Source organism: Pagrus major, chromosome 18 (assembly GCF_040436345.1).
Source record: "Pagrus major chromosome 18, Pma_NU_1.0".
Taxonomy (NCBI): Eukaryota; Metazoa; Chordata; class Actinopteri; order Spariformes; family Sparidae; genus Pagrus; species Pagrus major.
Window position 1 is genome coordinate 17,976,722 of NC_133232.1, and position 20,331 is coordinate 17,997,052.

A 20,331-nucleotide genomic window follows, 5' to 3' on the forward strand; every position below is an offset into this window, starting at 1 on the left:
GACACTATAAGTTAAACTACACATGTTTTTGAAAAATAAAAATAAAAATAAAAATGCAGACGGTCAAAAAAAAGAAAAAAAAAACTTACTGTACAATTCATCTTTCCTCTTCTTTGTATAACCAATAAAGGCTACCTTAAAACGTTGATCTTACCAAGTATTATGTAGGTTTGGTTAATGACGTGTCAGAATTCCTGAAAAATGCCATCACAATATTTTGTGAACCTGAAGTCACATGTTCAAAATGCTGGACCTTGAGTCCAAACACACATATTAATTTTGCAATGATGAACATGCAACTAAAACTGCATCCGGTAAGCAGGACCAGAGAGCACTTGCTTGAAAAATACCTAAACAATTTATCAATTATCTAAACAGTTTCTAATTATTTTTTAACGACTCAGTCAACTCCACGTTTCACTCTACACATCACGACATTTTTACTGCTTTTTATCACACCAATAAATGATGTTTAATTCATTTACATGTATATTGCCTGCGAAAATTACTACTACTACATCAGTGACATAAGCGTCACCCTTTTATTCTGAAGGCGAAACCCCAGAGCCGGAAGTCTTCCTGTTGGAACGCGTCTGTCACTGCGCTGCCGTTAAAAAGCCTTCCTCCGACATGCGCACGTAAAGGGCACAGTGCACGCTGCCGACGTAGGACTGCAACTGGCATCATTGTGGCTCCGAGCATGCGGCGGCACGGCTGTGTTCACATGGTCTGTACGGAGCCAAAATGTCTACCCAGCACGTATTTTGCATGAGGTGAACTACTGTGAACCTGTGCTAAACCGGTTTATTACCGCAGTTACAGATTCACTGGCATGATCTTACGCACAGTGAAATGGTTATGGTTACGAATGTTTCAATCCGTTGGCGATATTTATCGACATTATGAAAAATTAAAGGGGGGTAGATGAACTACAGTCGGCGTTTGCTCGGCGCGGAGTGATATGACTACAAAGGCTGGTTTGAGATCGTGGGCACAGCATAGGGCACATAAGAAGGTATCCACATGTTAGCTAGACCTACTTAGGCTAACTGCTGTTTGTATGTACTTGTATGTTATTATTTGTATTTCCGTGGGTGTTAGGATCGTGTAGCATAAAATGCCCTTTTTTTCTTTCGATTTGCAGTGTTAAGTCGAGCTATAGAGCGGCTACCTGACTATTTCAGGTAAAGGTGTGTATGTTAAAAGGTGGGCGGATCATAGTAACTTAAAAATGATATTTCAAACTCCACCTCTGATAACCTCAGCAAAAGTCACAAGCAACAGCACAAAATGTGAAGCAACTATCTTTATGAATTACAGTTAAGAAAACAAGTCGCAGCAATACACAATAAGTACAGTATTTATTTTGCAAAGCTCCTGAACATAACATTTTCTACACAGTATTGAAACTGATAGAATACACCAAAGCTTATGACAAATCTGAATCAGAAAAACACGAGTGTTAATTTCCATGACACCATTTGTCAAATAAACTTGAGTTATAAGTAAGTAAAGCCAACAAGCACAGTAATGTGCACAGAAAGCAGGAAATATATTACGTATATCTTGTGAATTTATTTAGGAATATATTTAAATGTATATGAAGTCATTTATATTAAGTCCCAAAGACAATTTCTCTGTGTTTTCAAGCAAAAGATTGAGCCACTTATAGCAAAAAGTAGTAAACCATTGTGAGCTGAGCACTGTTCACCAATTAAATATAGATCCAATACAGAAGTTTCAGAATTTTTTAATTATGGATCTGTCCTTACTGTTCTTATATTCAGCCCTTGGATTTTTATGTCACAAAACCATTAAAGATAATGTCCAAAAGGAAAAGAATGAATCTGTCCTCAGATTTTCACATTTTCCTTTCTAGCCTTCATCTAGACTCGGTTTTACATTTGCACTCAGGGAGGAAACACATGATTAGTGGCATTTGGAGTGGAAGCAATAATATGAGTATCAGCCTAGTAGTAGCATATTGTAGTCAAATTCAGAGATCTAAGATTTCAAACTAGATGTTTTCACAGCATTCTTTATTGTGGCTTTATTGGTCAAGTATGTGTACACATACAAGGAATTTGACTCCGGTTTTACATTGCTCACAGTGTATCTACACAGAAATAGACATACAGCTGAGAACATGGACAACAAAAACTAAACAAATAAGGTAAAGAATAGAGAATGGGGAATGGCGCAGGATAGTACTGTACAGTAACATGTGCAAAGAAAGTAGGTGTGTATACATTATAGTTAAAAACACCACAAGTTAAGACAATAAAGAGTATACACAAAGTGTGCTATCTTTTCCAATCTCTTTTGTTCTCAAAGTAAGATCCAGACAGAAAATGTAAAATCAAACACCTTAGGTTCAGATGCATGGATACATACAGGAGGTTCCTCAATCTTTTGAATTTTTCACACATTTGAACAGTTAAATAGTTGACAGTGACACATGGCAGTTCCCTTTAGGCCCCTGTTTTCCCTAATTGAGATTGGGGACATGAATATGGAAACATATCTTTAAAGACAATTACTACATTTTGAGAAAGTTCATGAAGGTTTTTAAATAGGAACTCTTTGGTTCAATTACAATCTAATTTTCTGTTAAAAAAGCTTTTTGTTCCTGATCGTCTTGGCAGGAAATACACGATGGCTCTGTTCCATACATGGCCGTGGTATACCTTGACGATTATCATACTGTGTACATTTTCTTATCTACGGTATTAATTCTACTCTTAATTTTGCAAACTACTAACTTAATGTCGTTTTTAAAAGCGTTTTTCAAGTTTATATCAAGTTGCATGTCTGTCATGACAGAACATTTTATGAAATTGTTTTGTTTTAATAAAAAAAAACCCTCTGGAGACTGTCCCCGCAGCCCAGTTGGTAGAGCATGTGCCACCTGTACAGAGGCTGTGTCCATGTGCAGGGGCCCAGGGTTCAAATCCAACCTGTGGCCCTTTGCTGCATGTCACTCCCCTCTCTCATCCTGTTTCCTGACACTGCTAAGCTGTCCTATCAATAAATCCATAAAAAAACCCTCTGTTTTCACTCTATAAAAGGTCAATGTAACTGATAAAAGTAATTGTGTAATACTGTGTACCATGAAACCATGATAGTTTCTCAGATGGTAATCGTACCATGAAAATGTCATACCTCTGCAACCCCAGTCAGTTTATCCAAATCTGACAGTGTACAGCTGAGCCTGACAAACTGAGTCAGATGCACAAACTGGACCATCAGTGGCAGCAACATGGCCATTCCTTTGGGGCCATCTTCTGGCCAGACTTCACATTTTTGCCTCACTATTATCCTCCCAACTATTTGTCTTCAGGAGTACTGAGCCTCACAGCCTCACAGCGTGCTCTGTATTGTTAACATTTACCTGTCTTTTTGGAAACATCTATCTGTATTACTCTTCAATCATATGTTAATGACATAATGTGCTCTCTGTCCATTCTGTCACACAGATCAACAAAGACTTCTGATCAACTCTCACATCACCTTCATCCTTTGGTTTGGTTTGTTCCAGTCTGTCTTATATATATATAAAAAACACCATCCTATAGGCTCACGTGATCTGCTGTCAAATAGCCTACTGTACACTTTCATTCGCACGTGCACGCACCCACACACACAAACACACTCCACAGAGTTGTTGTTAAGGGGGAAGCCCTGTAATCAATGCCTCCACAGGATGGCAGTATGAGTCTGACTGTGCGTAAATATATGTGTGTGTGTGCGTATATGTAAGCGTGTGTGTGTGTGTCTTCCCGCGTGTGCGTGAATCTGCGTGGGAGTTCCTTCTTTCGCCATTCCGGGGTGTTGCCAGCAGCACGGCACCGCTTGCAGAGGCGTCCTGGAGAGGCAGAGCCTGCGCGTCTCTCTTCTCTCCAAGGCGTCTCCTCGCCCTCTAACCTCCAGAGTCTACCCCCCTCCTCCCCCCGCCACCCCCACTCCCTGCTCCGCCACCGCTGCATCAGCACCCCCACACCATCGTCTACTAAAAAGAAAGAAAAAGAGAAAAAAAAACAAAAGAAAAAGAAAACAAATTTGGGATCCAAGCATGCCACAACAGCAGCTAGGTATCCGCCTATCCTCCCCCAAAGTCACCGCAGGCGCAGCAGCAGGCTTCCCCCGTCCGAGAGAGCACGGAGACTCCACCGAGTGATGCCACTACTGCAGCAAGAAAAGCACCCAGCAACCGCGCATATTCTCGACGCCTGCCGGAGGACCCGACACCACAGTCTCGGCCCTTGACAGAAGAGAGAGCCCCCCCCTCACCCCCCTCGGCTCCGTTCCCGTCCCGTCTCCAGGATGTCCGACAGCAACGCAAGTCCCACCGACCGGGTGATCAAATGTAGGCATGCCAAATCCTGCACGGCCAGTGAGAGCTACCTCTGTGCCAATAATTCTGCTGTAACTCATGCTTTATGTTCTGTTTGCATCCCTGTTGCTGCACCAGTGTCTCTTATCATCACTCGCACGTTTGTTTCCCTTTGCTTTCGCTCCATGCCTTTTTTATTATCACCTCATAATAAAAGAAGCCCATTTGGTTGGCGAGTCACCATGCATGTGCCTCTGAACCTTTCAGGGGGAGGGAGGTGGTGGTGGTGATGATGGGGAAGGGGTTGGGAGGGGGGTTGGGGGGTATCCATCCAGTACGATACGCCATAATCAGGGTCTTCCCTCGTTATTCTATTAGAATTCACCCCCTCACCGAGGCATTACCCCATTTTCTAACGGGGGGATGTCTCTCCCTCTATGTATAGCCAGAGCTATTGTGCGACACCCTGTGCTGCATGAGCTCCATTTACGCGCTCCACTCCTAGCGGTGGTTTCGCGTTACTGAATAATACCCTACAGAGACACAACCGAGAGAGTGATAGAGAGAGGAAAAGCAGGGAGGGAGAGAGGGAGATGAGCATCTTGTTCCAATGAAACATCAAGCGGTGTGACGATGACAGCGAAAGGCAGACATAAAGGTAAATAAATGTTACGCATAACCTGCGATCTTTGGTGTTGTGGCTCTGCTGTGGATGTGGCGGCTGTCACGGGATAATGTTGCATGTAAGCAACGATGTAAGGAGAGGGAGAGGGGGAGAGAGGGAGGGTAAGATGCTATGGGGGACTTGTCACTCGGAGACTCAAGGATTTTTCAGCTTTCTGTCTTTGGTGTTCGTGTCCTGTGTGTCTGTCGCTGCACGTCTTAGTGGCGCCCCAGTGTTGGACGTGCCGACTTGCCTCTTCGGGTTGGCCTACATTCGCGATCTAGTTGTATTTTTTTCGCCAAATCTGAGCCAGAGTCAGGTAATCGAACGGTTTGAACGGCAGGTAGGATGAGAAGTTTGCCAGGCCGAGTGCGCACCTCCATCCCAGTGAGTTTGGGTTTAATCACACGGGCCTGTAGGATGGACTCAGCCTGGTGTTTCTGCTGATGTGACGTTTAAAACCCGCGAGTGCACTAGATTGATTTGCGAGTCGTTTTAAAGGCGAAGTTTTCTCAGTTAGGCCTAAATGTCAGCGGGTGATCGTGCTTCTCCTGTGCGTATCGCGCCTCCACGTCTCCGTAAAGGTCTCCCTGGCTTCCCCCTCTTGTGTCCAATCGGAGGCAAAATTGGGTTTAGGGATGCTGCGACGATGCTCATGCATCCCGCCCTAATGGTGTAATTGCATCACTGGATTATGGAATATTTAATGTGTTTATGAGGGTCTGTGCCTGCTTTACGCGTGGGCGACTATGGGGGGGCGAGGAGGGGCTCCGCTCGGGTTATGATCCGCGGAGCCTGCACAGATTGTCGTGCTTATCGGGTCACTATAAGGCTGGCATGGCAGCGGCGCTTTCACGCACGCAGCCTGTCACATGCGACGGTGCCTGGCTAGCTGGCCGTCTCTCCCACTGGCTCCCCTTAATAAACTCTCAAGGTCTCTCTGCCGGAAGAAGCGGAGCTGACAGTTGGATGCGTCGCTTGGGCATGCCCCGGTATTCCGTGCGTGCGTCGTGCTCGGAAGGGGGTGGGGTGGGCTGGGGGCGTGCGGGCTCTTGCAGTTTTTGCACGTAGGACTTCAAAGACTGCATGTGCATATGCCTACAGTATGGCTGTCCGTGTGTCTACATGGGTGCAGTTGTGCAGGGGCGGTGCGAGGAAATGTGGATCCCCTGAAATGATGGACTAAATTAACATCGACCCCCCTCAAACATCCATCCATCTGCCTTTGCCCCCACATCAGTCGCTCCCCTTCATGTGTGCATGGGTATTTTTACATCTTCATTTCTGTTTGCATGTGTGTTGTAATGCAGCTGGGCACCAGAGCTCAGCTGCTTCTACACTGGAACAAACTAAGCGGCCTACATCCTCATGCATCATCCATCAGGCACACACACACACACACACACACACACACACAAATGCATCCTCTCTTACAAACACACAACAACACAACACAGCAATTCATCAGTCAGGTGAGAATGATTTAGAGTGTGTGAAGCGAGAGAGGGATGGGGGCATCAGTCAAAGACACGTCACTTGTGGCGGATGGACTGCTGCGCCCGGTAGTTCACCCACATTATGGATTTTAGTGATATTCAGCAGAGGGAAGTGCACAGAGATGGAGCCAAAGGACAAAGCATATACGGAGAGGATCGGACAGAGAGGCAGAGAGTGTGGGGGCGAGGTGAAGGAGAGAGGGAAAGAGAGAATGTGACAAGGCCACGGAGGAGGTGAAGTAGCTGGAGCGAGAGAGGAAAAGAGGGATTGAAGAAGAGAGAGGGAGAGAGAAAAACAAGGGAAGTAGTGTTTCACACTGTTGAGTGGCAGGACATCATCCTCTCTGACTTAACCAATGGACTTCTCGCACCCTTTTTGATTCACTTGTCATGCAAAGCCGTCTGTGCGTGTGTGAAAAACTAGCAGGCTCCAGAGCCACAATGTGAGAATGTGACTCTTGCTTAAAAGTTTAGTTTAATAACTTTAAAGTAGTCTGCGCCAAATAATGCTTTATAAATTGTACATAGTAAGGCCGTCTAGAATAGATCAGATCTGCCACTTAACGTTGAACTGTTTCTACAACAGTGCCACGTGGACTCATTTATTCATTTATCATCAGTAACACAGAGAAGAGACATCATGATATCAGTCTCTTTGTACCAGTACTCAACCCTAAGGTGTCTTGAGTGTGCACAATTTGGACTTAAAGGTGTAATATGTAAGAATTTTAGGTGAATATGACAAAATAACAGTTTTCACATTATGACGTCCATCTAAAGTTAGCATGCTAACCAGCTAGCCCCGACCCTATGCTAGCCCTATTCCATCATATAAAACATGAGGTGCTCCAAGCTCTCAGTCCGGACAGCTAGCTGCTAGGCTAACTGAGCTAACTGGCTAATGGTAGCTACAGTAGGCAGCAGGTAGCGATTGTTCTGGTACTGCCCCATATTTGTTTTGAGTGTGAATTGGACAACCTGCCAGTTACATACTGCACCTTTAATGGTATTTGCTAATAGCATAATTACACCTATTCAAATACACACATGGAGGCTTGTATAGAGAGTCGGGTGGGCCTAATCTCTGTTGATTTCCTATAAATCTAAATGGAGGGTAGAGGCAGGATGCAGGACAGTGAGACCTAGCTTACAGCAGCTACAGTTATATCTGGTGATATGCTGCCCCCTTTTGTTTTGAGTATGAATTGATAGGTGGTAAATTCTTATATATTGCACCTTTAATGATCAATTTAATGTGTGAAAAACTGGATATCCATTGAGCAGGGACAATATGGGAAATATGGTGAAGTATCGTTGTGGGTGAGGTTGTTTTGTGAATTAAGCAGACATGATGATACCTGGAAAAAGTCCTTACAGCACATGTCTTGTAATCTTTTACAATATAGATTAAATGATTAACCAATGGGAAATAATGAAAATAACAATCCACGTCACTGTTCATTGGATGGAGCAGTCCATCATAACGAGAATAAACCAGTTGAAACATATTAATTTGCTTTATAATACAGTTTTTTTCATGTATGCGAATATGAGAAATATATTTCATTATATTGCAATCCAATCCCTTCCCCATGGTGGATGTTCTGACGTGTCAAACACAGGTGTGACTAATACCATTTACCATGGCTGTGTTTCCCTCCACACGTCCCAGTGTCAGGGCCCTGCTAATGTGCATGCTGGCTCACTGACATGGCCCACTGGTTCACTCAAATGGAATAGCTGCATCGTTAATGTTATTAGTTACACCTGTGCTTCTCCTGGTGTGACAAGTCAAACTGTACGGAATGAGAAATAAATGAGTTGAGTCAACGCCTTTGTCCATTGAAAAAATAACATTAGCGTCATAAAGACAGAACGTAATGCGTCTGGTTTCACTGGTGCTCTTAATAAAACTCTAAACTCAGTGGATGATGATGATGATGACTGTATAGGCTCTTAAATGATCAATTAGCTTTGAGTATATAGCTATACACATATAAACTGGGATTAACTGCATGTTTTTACCATTATTTAAAGCAGGGCTGCCCAAAGTAGGGCCTGCAGGCCAAAGTTCGTCCGCCTTAAGGTTCGATTTCACTGTTTACACTGCAGTACTCGGCAGGCAGAGTGACACTGGGAAAGAAGTCAATCAATTCAGGGAACTCAGGATCCTTGTACTATGGAAGCCCTGAGAGGCAATTGAAAAAAAATAAAGAATAAAACAAACATTTTTCACCTATTTCTTGAGTCTTGCTTGTTGTTGTTTGCCACAGAAGTGGAGTACTGTTGCTGATTTTGCTCGTCTCCATCTCTTAAACAACATACCATCCAGCCCCAGTTGCTACACTTGTCACTTTAAGGGTATTGCCTGTCATATGATTAGTCAGCATAACTTATGTATGTGAGCATAATACAGTACAGGGCTACACAGAGATTATCTGGCTGCCAAATGACATGTATCGGGCAGGGTGCCAATGCGCTAAAACAGTTTGATAGTTTCATATATTCAAATAGCAACCTAGCATAGTTAAAGTCCTTTGCTCCCTTGGCTCACGTTGAGAAAGTAGTCCCTATTAAGAAGTAACATTTCGAGGTGTAGAGGTGATATTTATCATTTGTAAGTTGTCACCTTTTAAACATATCAATGAGTATGTGAAGAGTGGAGCCATATCCAATATGCACACATGCATGTATGCATTCATGCATGCTCAAACGATACACACACATACACACACACATACACACACACACATCACCTCTGGCAAGGCTCGAGGCGCACTGGGCATATTTCCTTTTAGTGTAACATGCTGTCCCATTCCCTCACGGTTCCCTCAGAGCCTTGTGTGAGCTGAGTGTGTGTGTGTGTGTGTCTGTGTGTGTGTGTGTCTGTGAGTATGGGCGTGTGTGTTGGATTTGGGTGTTATCCTTGTGAGCCAGGGGTCCCACCTTGACAGGTCTCTGTGTGTGTGCCCTGTGAGGAGGGTGGCAGGGCAAGGGCTATTTATAGAGAAGGTACTCCAGAGAGAGAGAGAGAGAGAGAGGGATTGTCTAATGAGGACAGGCTGTTAGGGGATGGGCCGTTGTTTCTGTTCGTGTGTGTGTGTGTGTGTGTGTGTGTGTGTGTGTGTGTGTGTGTGTGTACACAGATGGTCCTTCATGTGTGTAGTGTGCATTAATTGAATGACTTCAAACACATCTTTAGTTGTCCCCCCACCACCACCTTCAAAGACTCGTGGATCTATGTTAGCTGATCTGGGTCAAAGATGGTAGATAAACACAGACACACACACACACACAGACACGCACACGTGCACACAATATGCATGTGAACAGTCGTATCTCTTCGCTCTCATACACCCCAATTTTTTCCTCTCCCTCTCTCTCTTCCTGTTCGCTGTTCTCATTCTTTCATCCCTCAGTTTCTCCCCCCTTCATTTATTCATGCAGAGACAGGCAGCGGGATGAACTGATCTTCGGAGATGTGCGTGTGTGATCACTTTAAATGAGGTCCTGTAGAGGGCAACACATCTAACATACAAACACACACACACACAGGCATGCCATCAGTTCTGGTCGATGTCATTGGATGAACACCAGACAGATACAGTCTGGGCAGGCACAGTATTGCACTGTAATGAATTGATTCACAGGCTGCACGTAGCACATAAAGGCCCATACTGTATGTGCTGCTGTAATTACTTTTTATGCATCATGTGCGTCATTGTTTAATATATCCCTCAGCACCAAAGATGATTTCCTTTTCCGTTAAATGACCTGATGATCGGTTGATTAAGGAGCACACATTTGTGCTGTTTTATACCTATTTAGTCATATTTCTCAACATTTGGAGGACAGACACAAATGAGGACAGATGGATCACGGGTGACTTCTACAGTCATTTTGGCAATCTGTCTGTTCTCGCTTGCTGTCACTTCCTCCATCCTGCAGCAGCAATGTGAATGGTGTCCCTGTGTTATTAAAAATGATGAAATATCCCCATAATTAACTTTAGCCATTAGGGAGGATGCGCACAATAACAAGATGATTCTGATCAGATTCTGCTCCAGTTAGGCTATTAGGCCAGCCCAAACAAATTTAGGAGATTTGGTTGAAAGCCATGTCATAGATTTTTTTCTCAGGCTCCCCCCCTCACTGCGCTGTGATGTGGAGATTTTTGGCTGAGCTGGCAGCTTTGGCGCTTAATAAATTCCACACCGGGGAGTTAAGCGATGGAGAGTGGGCCAGAAGACAAAAGCAGTGCAAAGAACATTAGGCAGGAGCTAAAAATGCTTCACCTCTTTGCTCATCTTACACCCCCTTTGGTCAAGCTCACCTCACATGCACACCATGCTTCATGTGATTGGTTGCTTCAGTGGAAAGGACAATTCTGGATGAACTACTTTATTATTATTTTTTTTTCACTCCGCTTACCCACACTTCAGAAAGTGCAGTTCACCGTGTTCGTCATCTGCTCTCAGACAAGGGACAGCTTAGACTGTACTGTCAGAAAGAACAGTTCCCTCACAAGGTTGAAACACTTGGCAGCATCGCAAAGTGCTAAAAAATGCCTTTGAGAGAAATACTATCCACCATCACTCTGCTCGAGAAGTGTGGCATTTAAGTTCTGAGCTTGCATTATGTCAAGCTAACCCCATCTTGACACTGTTTAGATAAATGATGTGGAACTCATTCTGACAGTATTTTGTCACTGTTTTTCCAGTATTTAATTTATTTCATGTATGTATAAGGCACACACACATTAATGAACATTTCTGTAAGTTAAACAGTGATAGCCATGCAGCTAATTTTCAACCACAGTACTTTAGCAAGATCTTCTGAAGCCAAACCCCACCAGTAAATTCATACTAAACATGGATTGTCATAGTTGAACCTAAGTAGCCTCTTAATCATTAGCAGTTAGCTTGGCTTTGTTGATTTTAAGTTTGAATTAAAGGGGCTCTGTGAAACTTCTGTGTTGTGCTCGAAGCCAGTCGTTACTTAATAGGGGCTTTAAACAGTGACAGTTGAGGGGACGGCTACGGCTCCAAACTGCGTATGTGCAATATTATCTTGACACTTCCTGATGTTGTAGCCCAACAGTCTACTAGGTGAAAACACCTAGTAGACTGTTGGTACAGAAGTAGCCGTTGTAAGACTTAAGTGTTGCTTAGTGAACATCAATCCGTTGGAGTGTTTGGACCCTATAGTTGTCCCTCCACCATCACTGCTTAAAGTCCCTAGCAGACTAAACTAATGACAGCTGCTGTCGCTCTCTGTTAGTGGAGCTAATGAGGCACTCGAGAGCGTACATGAAGTTGCATCCTTTGAACTGTCATGGAAAATCTGCTATATATGTATATGTATATATCTATATATATATATATATATATATATATATATATATATATATATAAACAGGATGACACCTCATGACAAGTTTCATGCAGTTTTCATTGCAGAGGACTGCAATACCTTCAGCTTGCAGAATTAGCTAAAACTGTGGCCTTTGTGTTAGTGCTAGCTTGAGAGTGTGCATCAAGCTAGCAGGACAAGTTGCTCCATAAGTACCTGATGGTGTTTTTGAGGCCAAACTGTTATTGTTAACAGCTCTTCAGTGGTGTCTCAGTGACAGGAGGACAATACGTTACTGACAAGCCTGAATGTGACATGAAATTGTGTTGTAAAGGTTCTCTGTGGAAGAGGAAGACCAGACACGAGTAACGGAACAAGCTAAGAAAAAGTTCCATTGGTGAATTTGAAAGCATTACAAACTTTACCAAACCAAACAACAACACTACAGAACAGGATAAGGTATTTGAAAACTACTTCTGACAATGATACATTTCTCTGTTACATCATAATACCAGAGACTAGCTGATCCCCGTACTGTAAGTGATGAAAACTAATCCAAAGGACCAGGCTTGGTGGATGAGGTGTTGCAAAGATAAACAGTAAACCCCTGCTGCTTGTTTTCATGCGTCATTGCTCGTGCACCAAGAAACTAAACTTGTGATAGATCTCCGGTCTCGCACAACAACTGCATGTAGACTGGTCGCACGAGACCACTTGAAGCTACTGAGTGCATTGAGCCGTCAGTGGGTGCAATTTGCTCTGCACAAGCTCAAAAACGATATTCATCTTCTTTTAAAAGTGATAAAGCCACGATCGTTTGTGTATACAGGGACCAAGCAGGTTATGACACGTCCAATTCAGTTTCTAAAATTCAAATAGACATCCTTTGTGATAAAATTGTAGATAATGAAAAACGAATGTTTAAAACCCTTTTAATTTGCTTCCGCTCTTTGAAGTTTGTTTGTTTAGAAAAAACACATTTCCCTTTCTCACTTTCTCGTGCTCGACTTGTTCTAAATTGACTTATCAATGAAGTCCTTTACATAATTGCTTAATCACAGAGTTTTTTTTATACAGAAACCAGCAGGATACAAAAGCTCCATTAACACAGAAGGGAAACAAAAGGATCCCATTTATGTGCAGTGTCTGTGCCTTTGTAATAATGGATTTTTAGCCGTTGCAGCAGCGTGGCTTTAGTGAGGCAATTCCAATCTGTTGGCTGGTACACTTCCAGACTGAAATGTTTGACTATTGGGTTGATTGCCTTGATATCCAGTATAGATATCCATGGTACCCAGAGGATGAATCCCAGTGAATTTGGTAATTGGCTGACATTTCCTCTACAGCCACAGTCTGACTCACTGGATGTGGACTATGTACAAGCCTGCCAATGACCATCTATTTCCATCAGCATTAATCTCCTCCTCCACTCTCCGCCTATCAGCATTTTCAAAATCCCCCATTGCTACGGAAATCAATACCAACATCCTCAAGGCTAGCAACAAGCGAAAAATGGCAAGTTACCCTAACCTTGGTCACCAACAGTGAATGTAAACAAGCTAGCTGTTGTTAACTTTTCTTTTGCAGGAATTTCGCTATTTTAATATCAGGACTCGCTTTCTTATGTGCAAATCTTCCACCAAACAAAGTTCCCCCGACAGTGTTTTGCAGGGCACTGTTACTGCATCCTGGGTTTTGAACTGCCAAAGATGATTGTGATTGGTTTAAAGAAATACAAACAGAATTTTCCCCTATACCAGAATGATACTTGGTTGAGCCAGACCTTTCTCCAGCACTGTCACAGCCAATATTGGTTGGCAACTTGGTGACTTTGACGCTAGATTTAGCAACTTTTTAGACCCTCTTAGCAAACTTTATTGTAAAACGCGACTAGCGACATATTTAGCATCTCATTCGGACCATCAGGGAAAAGGTGGGAAATATATTCATATATATTATATTGTAATTCATTCCCATGCATGCTGCTCAGAGTAAACAGAGAGAGAGAGCAGTCCATTGCTCATCTGCCACAGCGCTGGGGTCTCTCCCACTCCTTCCTTCCCATGTGCAGGCCGTTAGTAGGTGTGGGGCAGGCAGGAGGACGCCGCCAACCGCAGGAGTTGGAGTTCAGTTGGAGTTAGTTTCTATGGTTAGTTTCTTGCTTTGAAATTTTCTCTGTATAGGAGCTTGTAGATATGTTAATAGTTTGTTTGTTATATTTTCTCTGGATCTCTCTGTAAGGGTGATCTCTAGCTTGTGAATACATAAATAGTTAGTTAGATATTCTCCCTCCCCCCTACAGTGTCCTAAAGGTTTTAAATCCCTTATATATGACTTAAAGTGACCTCTTCCTTGCTGTATCAGTTGACTGCACAATGACGGCATCAATATGTAATTGAAAGTTTAGTGACTTTTCTTGAAAGAAATTGGACACAGACACAAACTGTAGAGAAAGATGTGGCTAAATTCAAATCAAAATTACTAAAATACTTTGGTTGGTGTCCAAATACCTGCAAAACTAATAATATTCCCTTCAGCTGTACTTTGTATTTAGTGCTGATTAGCAAATATTCTTTTTTGAAAAACCTAATCTGATTTGACATACGTACAAATACGTTACCCAGGTCTTCCAAATGACTCACAAACTGGTTAGCGTGTGATGACCAGTTGTTTAACTGAATGCACATACCATATAATATAAATGCAATGCTATAATAAATGTAAATGTGGTTTTCTGCATTAATGTTGTGCTCCAGGCCTACGAATTTTGATGCACAATGCTTTTATTATTACAAGTGAGAACCATATTTTTGCTAAACAAAATAGCTTTTGGGAAAAAGAAGCTCTACCAACATGCTTCATAAATTCTTATCAGAATTTAAATACTAAATTCAGATGAGGTTTTCTTCATAATTTACAGCTTGAAACCCCGGACAGCTTTCACTCTGCAGCTTTTCCAAGTGTGCTCGAACCCTTTAAGTTGGTCTGAAATCCACTAGTGTTCCCTCTAGAATTGTGCGCTCATCAGATGGTCAGTCGTCGAGTACAAAACACCTCCTTGGTTTGACTGTGTTGGTGCTGAACCTCTCCTCTCTCCATTCCCTAACTGCCAAGTATAGTTTTCCCAAGTATAGTTCCTTCCCCAAGCTCTGTGTCTCTGCTGCTCTCCACTCTCTCATACCTGCCCTACTTTCACACTGCTCACACAATTTACGAGTTTCACACTCCTTCCCTCTCTCTCTCTCTCTCTCACTCTCTCTCTCTCTCTCTCTCTCTCTCACACACACACTGGAGGCCTCAGCTTTACCTCAAACCAGAAATATACATACACACATTGAGTTCATGTATGTGTGCAAGCTTCAAAAGAGCACTGTAGCCTTTCTCGCAGTGCATGCATCTTTTTGTGACTGGTACCAGCAGTTACAGTTTGTACAGCACAGTGTGGTGCAGCACAGTTGTACAAGACAGTACATTACAGTAGATTGAAGGAGGAGGTTTAGACAAACACTGACTGAGCCCTGTTGGTTCCTTTTATAAATAAATATGAAGTCACACATGCCAACATGCATGAGTAATTCTCTCTCTGGCTTATGTTCTCTGACAACCTGAGGGCGCACAAAGCTTTTAAAATATCAATCAGTCCCAACCTGAAAGGCAAAACTGGTTTTTACATGTAGATGTCGATTGAGGGGAAACAGAGTCTTCAGCAGCTTGTGGGCTGCTCGTGGTGGTCTGGGTTGTCTCAGGGTGCTCATGCGTGTTGTATTCACTCTTAAGGTGCGTGAAAATGTGTTGTGTGGTCGGGGCAAACCTATAGAGCCCTTAGGTGCCATTATCTCTGTGCTTAGTGTACCCTGAGATCTGTTTTGTTTAAGGTTTTCTGGGATGTTCTGGTTTGCCAACATGGTTAAAGTGCTCATTGGCATATTTAGTGTGATCCAGGACAAAAAGGTTAATATGTTTCCCCCTTTTTTACATCCAAATGACTAGATAGTCCTTTAGTCCGAGAATACCAAGAGCAACTGTGACTGTATGATTTGTCAGAAGCAATTTTCACCTTCGGACATATTTGAAATTTTGAGTAAAATCCTCTTAATCACACATCAAGTGTTGGTTTAGGTTGATTGTAACCAATTTTTACTACGTTTTTCATGCCCTCCCTGGTTCATTTAGCAACGCTGGCTAAATGTTGCTGATGTTTCAGTGGTGATTACATAAAACGGTGCTGTGTGGTTTCATGTGCTTCCTTTATTGGAAAAGAATAAAATGTGAGCATCGCGTTAAAGTGTAATGATGGACATCAGTGTGATTGCTCACTGAAGAGACTGTGGCCCGTTACAGCGACACGGAGAGAAATCAGCCAGAGAGAAAGAGAAAGTGAAAAATTAAAAAAAATAAATAAATAAAAAGGAGAAGGGGCAAGAGGAGAGAGTGCAAAACAGAGACAAAGTGACAGAGAGTGGAAGTGTGTGTATGTGTGTGTGTGTGTGTGTAGAGGGAGAGAGAGGGAGAGCCAGGCCTAGTTTTTAGTTTGTGATCTAGGCCATTATCTGTGTTAGCACTGGTGGGGCTCCAACAGGCTCTGTGGATCCTGCATAACAATACCTTTTATGAGCTTGTATGTGTGTGTGTACCACTGTAGGCTCACACACACATATGCAATCATGCGTGTTAACACCATTGTGCCATACATGATCTACGCATGCGCCCCTGCGCCTCTGCCTTTTGTTTCTTGCCACTGAGTTTGTGCCTGTTTGTAAAGACCGCTCATCTGTGTGTGTGTGTGTGTCTGCGCTTTGTCGAGTGTGCCTTTGTAAGTGTGTATGTGACTCCTCACGTGCAGCTGTGCGCTCTTGCTGTATCACCCCCGTCGTCAGTCAACCCCCCTCTCCAGCAGCGCCCTGGGGGCCTTCATTATGTAAGAAAGACATTACTGCAGAACAGAGGCAGAGAGGCAGAGAGACATTACTGCAGAACAGAGTTAGGCAGCCCTGATAACTGTGGCAGCCCCAGCTTTAATACAACCCACCTAGGCCTCCATAACACACACACACACAAACACACACACACACGCACAGTAAAGCCTGTAGCAGGGGTGTGATCGGGATAATGGTGAGGACTGAGGGTTTCTGATGTTTGTGGCCAAGCTTGTTGAAGAATACAGGAAATCTCAATAAATCATGTTCTGCATTATAATAAATGTTCTTCTCTTTTCTTCAACTTTTCTCATCCCCTCCATAATCTAACTCACCCTCATCCATACATCCATACATTCCTTCAAACTCCTTCCCTTCTTCTCTTCTCTCAAATGATATCTCTTTCCTCCATCTTGGATTCTCCTCTGCCTCCATCTATCACTACACCATCCCTTCCACCACTCCCAACCTCCCTCTCCAGCGGTCCCCTTCCCCCTGGCCCACCGGCTGACCATGAAGGAGGTGTTTGACGCCGAAGGCCGGCCGAGGGTGGACCTGCTCAAAGCTCACCTCACCAAGGAGGGCCGGCTGGAGGAGGCCGTGGCCCTGCGCATTATCGATGAGGGCGCCGCCATCCTGCGCCAGGAGCGCACTATGTTGGATATTGAGGCGCCAGTCACGGGTACGGTATTGTGATAAAGAACGGACTGTGAATTAGTCTGTGATGTAGGGAACAATTAATTAATTTTTCTCAACAGAATTTAAAGAGCTGGACGGCTTTTTTTAATTTATGTTTCGGCAAAAGGCTTTGGTCAAGTCCATGCTAATCCAGACTCTATCCTCCAGCTGCTAAAGTACCCAATCACGTTTCCCGACATTACAAAATTTTGCAGATGCGCAACATTAAAAGAGAGTGCAGACCGACACTTTTTTGTGTCCAAAATACGTCATTTCTGTTGAGCAAACTCATCAGAAGTGGCAAGTGCACTACCATGAATCAGGCTTAACTGTGCTGTTAGAAGCTAAACCTGATATCATTTAAAGGAATAGTTTGACATTTTCAGGAATATATTAGCTTTTTTGTCAAGATTAATGTAAATACTTTGACACTGCTGTCTTGTCTTTAGGAACATATGACACTAGACATAAAACCAGCAGGTAGCCAAGCTTAGCATAAAGACTGGAAACGGGGAAACATCTAGCTCAGTATTCAGGGTGTAATAGCTTGTTTGTTCATTCCGTACAGCTTTAGTTTAAAGCACCCCCATTTTTACGGGGGGCTGTGTGCTCGACCATTTGTTAGCCAGGAGTGCTAACTTCCTGGAGTCTCTTCTGGTTGCCTGGCAACTACTCCTGGCCAAGAAATAGTACAGTTTTTGGACGGATTAAACAAACTAAGTATAACATGGTATTAAATGAGTTGCTGTCTATCTGTCAGTGCTGGATGACAGATAGACAGACAGAGTAAGGCTAGCTGTTTCAGCCTGTTTCCGTACTTTATGCTAAGCTAGGCTAATCGGCTGCTAGCTCCAGCATTATACTTGATATAAAAATAGGAGAGTGGTACCGATCTTCTCGTCCAACCCTTGGCAAGAAAGTGTTTTTCTCTAAATGTCAAACTATTCCTTTAAAAACGGCTGCAAAGGTCCCACTGGGGCCAGAGATAGAGAGACAGAAGAATGCAGCTGTGGAGCAAAGGCAGAAAGATCAGTAATTATGTATTAATCAGATTCCATTCATCGATTCATTAATCTGCTACGTATCTGCCACCCTGTTAATGTGAACTGTTGTTCAGTCGCACTTCACTGAGAGAACCAATTGGCACTTATGCACCTCACAATAGCGGGCGTAAGCATTGGTAATATCTGCATGTATTCGCTTGCCAGGGAAATGGTATGAAGCGAGGAGAATGTCAGAGGGAGGAGGAGGGGGAGATTGAGATCGATGAAGAACAAAATGGAAAACAAGTTTTTGAGACGATGACACAGAAGACAGACAAGCAGGCAGGCAGACTCAGACGCTCTCAACCTATTGACACTGCTTGGTTAATGTACCTGTGCTCCTATGCATATGGTTGTGTGTGTGCGTATGTTTATGCAAATGCAAGCGGTGAGATAATTCTGTGTGGGCTGTTGGACCCACGCAGTGTGGGAACATCGCTCGGCTTTCACAGGTACAGATCCCCGGGGACGAGGACAGATAGACAGGCAGATGGAGAGACAGTCGATCATAAGCAGCTTAGTGCTGAGGTTCTCAAACCTGCTTGTTCCCAATGAGAAACATATTGATCCCTGTTTCCAAGTTTCTCCACTTCTTCAGATTTTGACCTCAAAACACCCACTTGAACGTTAGCTATGATTGGAAATAGCTTATAGATTTCAGAGATAAAACTACAGAAAAAAAAGCGCAGGTCCTCGCAGGTAGGGCTTCAAGCAAATGTAATGTTAAAGAGATATTCTGAGCAGTTTAGCACTTTGACAGAGTCTCTCTGGAAATGTTCTGAGAGAGAGTGACCAGTGAACAGACAGGCAGGTAGATGGGTGAAATGTGAACTGACAGGCTTTTAGGGTGTCACATGAAGACTTCTGGGAAAATACTGAGGCAGGTCTGAGGAGGCAGACAGGTACGGCTCAATTTCACTCATGCCATCTTGGATTCCCAATTCCCAGTTCAAATTAAAGCAAATGCTTAGGAGTAGATGCAGAAACCAGACATTAACGTGGCAAGCAGATGGAGAGACAGACAAGCGTAGCGGGCCAGGCAGATGCTAAAATGGCCATCGTAAAAATGGCTGCACAGGGGACCTGTGACATCAAGTAAAAGTGAAAGGAGAGGACAGACAGATGGAGAGCGAGGCGGACGGGAAGATGTATGCTGGCACATCATATAGGCAGACAGCCTTGAAGACTTTTGAAATATGAAGTGTTCAGTATGTGAAGCCTAGTCTAAATTAGATCCAAAATGCTTGAATGTGAATTGAAACAAATCTTTTGGAGATGCAGGTGTTGAAATGTGCCCAGAGGTCAAAAGTCTGATTGTTGTAAATGTGAAGCTAGTGACGAAGGTAAGTTTATACATCATGACTAGAACAAATTTCAATTATTGTTCAACATCTAATCAACTAAGTGTTAATGTTGCAAAACGGTGACGACCCAAGTGCAGACGCAGAGGCAGGCAGGAAGACGTGACAAAAAGCAAGCTTTAATGAACTGAAATTGTTTTCCAAATAACAAAGGCAGGCAACAAAAAACAAAAGGGCTGGGAACAAAATGCAAGAGCAAAACTAAACAAAGTACAAACCAGGATGACGTGAGGCACACAGGCAAAGCAGTAGAGGCAATGCAGGTAAAACACAAGGAGGAAACAGGACTGGGGAACTGATTTGGAGACGAGAAAGTAAAAAACACAAGCGTCAGTACACAAGGGCTAATAGACTAATGAAACACAGATGTACACAGAAAAAAGGGTGGGAAAAAAACAAAGACAGGAAGTGGAACGTCATGAGACACATGAGGATATAATCTATAAGTAAAACAGGAAATGACTAACCAAAACAACCATGACACTAGG

At 43.2% G+C, this 20,331-nt stretch overlaps 1 protein-coding gene across 2 annotated transcripts in view; it reads left to right on the top strand.

Annotated features, from left to right (window-relative positions):
* The first annotated feature begins 17,400 nt into the window (after positions 1-17,400).
* LOC141013626 (protein phosphatase 3 catalytic subunit alpha-like) overlaps positions 17,401-20,331 on the top strand; it is a 34,672-nt gene continuing 31,741 nt past the window's right edge. For both annotated transcript variants that reach the window (XM_073487411.1, XM_073487412.1), the window contains exon 1: positions 17,401-17,443. In XM_073487411.1, coding sequence (XP_073343512.1) covers positions 17,416-17,443 — 28 coding nt within the window. In that variant the 5' untranslated portion in view covers positions 17,401-17,415. The remainder of the gene's footprint in view (positions 17,444-20,331) is intronic.